A 4,068-nucleotide genomic window follows, 5' to 3' on the forward strand; every position below is an offset into this window, starting at 1 on the left:
AATAAAATAAAAGCTTCAGGACGAGGATGAGGGAAAAGCGCGTGCATGGCAGAACGTGGAAATATGCAAGAAAATCGTACATATATATGGCATCATAGAGTGTCTGTGAAAAGCTCGCGCTGAGGAAAAATAAGAAAAATGGAAAAGTCCTCGTCTGCTGCCGCCGCTGTTGCAATATTTCTCTTAATGTGTTGCATTAATTTCACCAGCATAAAGATAAAGGAACAAAGAAAAACTGTCAGGCGAACAAAAAGACGGGGTTTCATCCTTCTACGGGTTTTGTAAGGAATCACTTTAACCAAAAAATACTTTCTGTCAAGCCACTCTCTTTTAATGGTCCTCACTCGACCCTATTAGACAACAATTTCGTTTGAAGTGGCAAAAACGTTTGCATATGCACTCGTACTTTCACCGAACTGCTCTAAAAACCCTGAATTTAACAAGTGAAAGAGCCTTAAGCCTTTCAGTTTTCTATATGCAGTTTTTTCTACCTTCGTCGAGCTGTGTTTTTTTTAAATTTTGCAAAACATATAAATCACACAGCCTCAATGACCCCATAAAAGTTGCATAATGAGATTCAGCACTGGGAGTGGAAAAGTGGGCGAAGTTGTGTCCGCTGAAAAGTTGATTGCATTCCCCTTTTTCCGCCCCCTGTGCCAACTGACAAATGCAGACGCAGGACCCAGGACTCAGGATCCAGACGGGCTGAAAAATTAAAGCAATGCTGGCTGAAAATTAAATGAAAAACACATGACTGGAGCCCGTGGCCTGTGGCCAGTTGTCCGTGACCAGCCGGCCGCAAAAAGTATCTTTAATCGGATTTTAATGGAACGCTTTTAAGCAGCACCGCCACCTGAGAGTCCCAGGGGCAGAAGAATACGCAGGACTTTCCTTTTTTCCGAAACCGGAATATATACATATTTATTTATCCACTGCCACTCCCACCACATCTTCCTCAGGATCGCATTTTTGTGAACTCTTTGAACCGACTGCCGGTGAGCAGCAGAGTCATTCGCATCTGCCAGTCGATGGGCAAAAGGAACAACAGGCGGTAGAGAACGGATGCCAGATCCGGCAAGGTGATCTCATGCTCACCCCGCAACATTCCTTCCACCACTCGGTGGGCCACCTCCTCTCCACTGATCAGGGGATATATCTCCTCGATTCCGATAGTATTCGACATCTGGGTAATCTCATCGTTGGTGCGCAAAAAGGTGGGGAGTACAGTGGTCACATGGATGTTCTTCTGCTTCTCCAGAGCCAACTCCATTCGCAGGGCCCTCATGTGGGCCATGGTTCCAGCCTTGCTGGTTGTATAGGCCGTACTGTAGGGTAGTGGGAAAACTCCTGGGAGAAAGCGAGGGTTACTAAGTGATTCCAACATTTTTAAAGACCCTCCCTACCTGCCAAGGAACTAATGGTGACTATGAATCCTTTGCGTAACGCCTTCATTGGCGGCAGGAAAACCATTTTGGTCTAAAGGGATTATATTAAGGTATACCCTTATAATAAAGATATTTATATCAAAAATCCTTATAAGGACAACTCACCCAGAAGTGCGACGTTAGATTTACATCGATCATGAGTTGCACATCTGCCGGGTCCGGGTTCAATATGTTACGATGCAGCATAACACCGGCATTGTTAATTAAAACAGTTACGGGTCCCAGATCAGCAACAACTTTGTTGTTCAGCTCAGTTAGTTCACCGTGATTAGTTACATTGGCCTAGGAATTAAGCGTTTAAATTAGTCTTATAATTGTATCAACAATTTAATAGACCATTTAAAACCAGTCTTGCAAGCCACCCTTCTCTTATACAATATACCTTGTAGGCCTTGGCACGAACGTTATAGGTTTCCTGGATTTGCTTAACGGTGTTTTCGGCTCCAGAGAGATTGATATCCACAGCGGCTATGTGACAGCCCTTCTTGGCCAGTTCCAGGGATATGGCTCGACCTAGGCCATGACCAGCCCCAGTAACCTAGATCAAGCAACAGATATATAATATACGCGGTATAAAAAGGCTCATTAAGTTTATCACTCATAAAAAAACATTTATCTTAAGCCATAAACCAGTTTTGCAATAACAAGCATTTTATTAATTAAGAAAGCTTTTATCAAATTTTAAATTTTACTTTTAAGGTAATAGATGTCAATATAATAACCCCTATTAACCTTAGTCTGGATTAGCAAATCGCTCAAAAAAACAACAAATCTATCTGCGTCTTGTCAGCAGGATTAAACATTTTAAGATTTTAAAATTAAATAAAAACATCATAATTCTCTACTTAGCTTAAGGTAAGTTGATCTTTACCAACTGATATTAATAATTTATCCTTTTTTTAACCAAATCGATTGTGCACTATTCTAGTTTTTTTTTAATGTACAAATAATAAGATATTTGGGAGTACAAACGTACTGTTAAAAAAACCAGTAATATAGGAAATTTTCAAATATTTAAAAGATTTGGTAATACTCTCAATCTTGAGTTTATACGATTCAGTGGCTTTGCAACTTGATATTAACACGCTCTCTTGAAGCCAAGTTTTTATTAGCCGAAGTGTCTATATTTTGAATTCGCTAAAAGTTGTCTTATTTTTGTTGGCCAAAACTCACCACAGCCACTTCTCCCTCGATGCTCTTCGGCTTGGGGCAGCGACAGAGTTTGGCAATCAGCCGGCTGAGAATAGCGGCCAAAATGAGTAGTGGAGTCAGAGCCGCGAGGCCGATCAGTCCGATGAGGGCCTGAAGTTTTACCAGAGTGTTTCGCAGAACTTCCGACATTTTCCGCGGAATAGGAAGCCACAACCGAGCCGAGAGAATGGCGAAAACGCTTTGAATCGCAAGTCGCAAATCGCAAATCGCAGGCCGCCAAACGCGGATCGTTTCGCCAAACTGGCTTTTAGTCGAGATTGCATTCGAGTGATTCCACAATGACTCGGTTAGCAGAGATCGGCAATTAACCGCGACTTCCAGCGCACTTTTAATGTCCGAATGTGTGCCAAGCGCCGAATTGACAACCCATTTACTAAGTAGCAATCCAAAAAGCAGCCCCCAACTCCCTGGATACATTTAGGGGAGCTGGCGTTGTCAGCAAATAAATAGAAAAGTCACCTCCTGCACAGATGAGTCGGCTGAGGCCGCGGTAAGTAATGTTCAATGCGGGCAGAACAGCAGCGGCAACCAGCCCATTAGTAATAAATAAAGGCAATTTTTTGTGAACTACAAATGTACAAGTGCTACATATGCATATGAGCATCCAAACATCGAAACATCCCCACACTACATACTTACACAAACATTCTGTGCCCCAGCTCAATAAAAAAACAGAAAAGATGGAACAAAAAAAAAAGACATCAAGAGATGCCAACGAAAAAATGATTTTCTGACAATAAAGTGGATATCCATAAACGAAAACGAGCAGAGGAAAAAAATCGGAGCACCCTATAGAATATGAAAAAAAAATCAAATAGAGACAGCCAAAGGATAATTTTATATTGTTGGGGGAGGGGGGAATAGAGTGGGACAGAGCGATTGCCGGCTGTGGTTTTAGTTAAAAATAACAAAGAGCGAGCGACAAAAACGAGATTCGTGAAATATGTATATTTCATATTCAGTTTTTTGTAGGGTGCTTAAGCTGCTCGATAAAGCTTGCCATTAATTTTCAGACTAATGAAAATATTATCGATGGAGTAATGTGCAAAAACGATTTATTGTATTTACTAGACTGATGAATAAATTTTACTTTTTATGCTACTATGTCAGTATTATAATATTTCAGTTTGTAAGCTGAAATTAATACTCAACAATTACTTGAACAGATAACTGGCATTTCATATGTATATTTTAGGCAAATTAAAGATGTACAAAATGTATTTTTTGGGAAATCCATTCTATTTATTAAAGAAAGACCTTTATAAAAGACTTAACATTAATTGTATGTAGCTTGTATTTTTTATACCATTTTTTATGCTGTAAATAACATTCTTAACGAAAATATTTTATTATATAAATTTTTAGATACTAATACTAGATACTAATTTATTCAAAAGTTTCATATACTTTA

The 4,068-nt window shown here is 39.7% G+C and overlaps 1 protein-coding gene across 1 annotated transcript; it reads right to left on the reverse strand.

Annotated features, from left to right (window-relative positions):
- Nucleotides 1–887: 887 nt before the first annotated feature.
- LOC108011010 (estradiol 17-beta-dehydrogenase 11) lies at nucleotides 888–2,849 on the reverse strand. The gene is made up of 5 exons (XM_017076036.4): nucleotides 2,619–2,849; nucleotides 1,828–1,983; nucleotides 1,551–1,727; nucleotides 1,404–1,476; nucleotides 888–1,347 (listed from the first exon to the last, which is right to left on the reverse strand). The coding sequence occupies exons 1-5, from the start codon at nucleotides 2,784–2,786 to the stop codon at nucleotides 956–958; spliced, it is 966 nt and encodes a 321-aa protein (XP_016931525.3). The 5' UTR covers nucleotides 2,787–2,849; the 3' UTR covers nucleotides 888–955.
- Between the last annotated feature and the right edge of the window lie 1,219 nt (nucleotides 2,850–4,068).

Source organism: Drosophila suzukii, chromosome 3 (assembly GCF_043229965.1).
Source record: "Drosophila suzukii chromosome 3, CBGP_Dsuzu_IsoJpt1.0, whole genome shotgun sequence".
NCBI lineage: Eukaryota > Metazoa > Arthropoda > Insecta > Diptera > Drosophilidae > Drosophila > Drosophila suzukii.

Coding starts and splice junctions, on each gene's coding strand:
- LOC108011010 (XM_017076036.4), bottom strand. CDS start 2,786: ATGTCGGAAGTTCTGCGAAACACTCTGGTAAAACTTCAGGCCCTCATC. Junction 1,984..2,618: donor TCGAGGGAGAAGTGGCTGTG/GTGAGTTTTGGC, acceptor TGCTTGATCTAG/GTTACTGGGGCTGGTCATGG. Junction 1,477..1,550: donor ATCTAACGTCGCACTTCTGG/GTGAGTTGTCCT, acceptor TAATCCCTTTAG/ACCAAAATGGTTTTCCTGCC.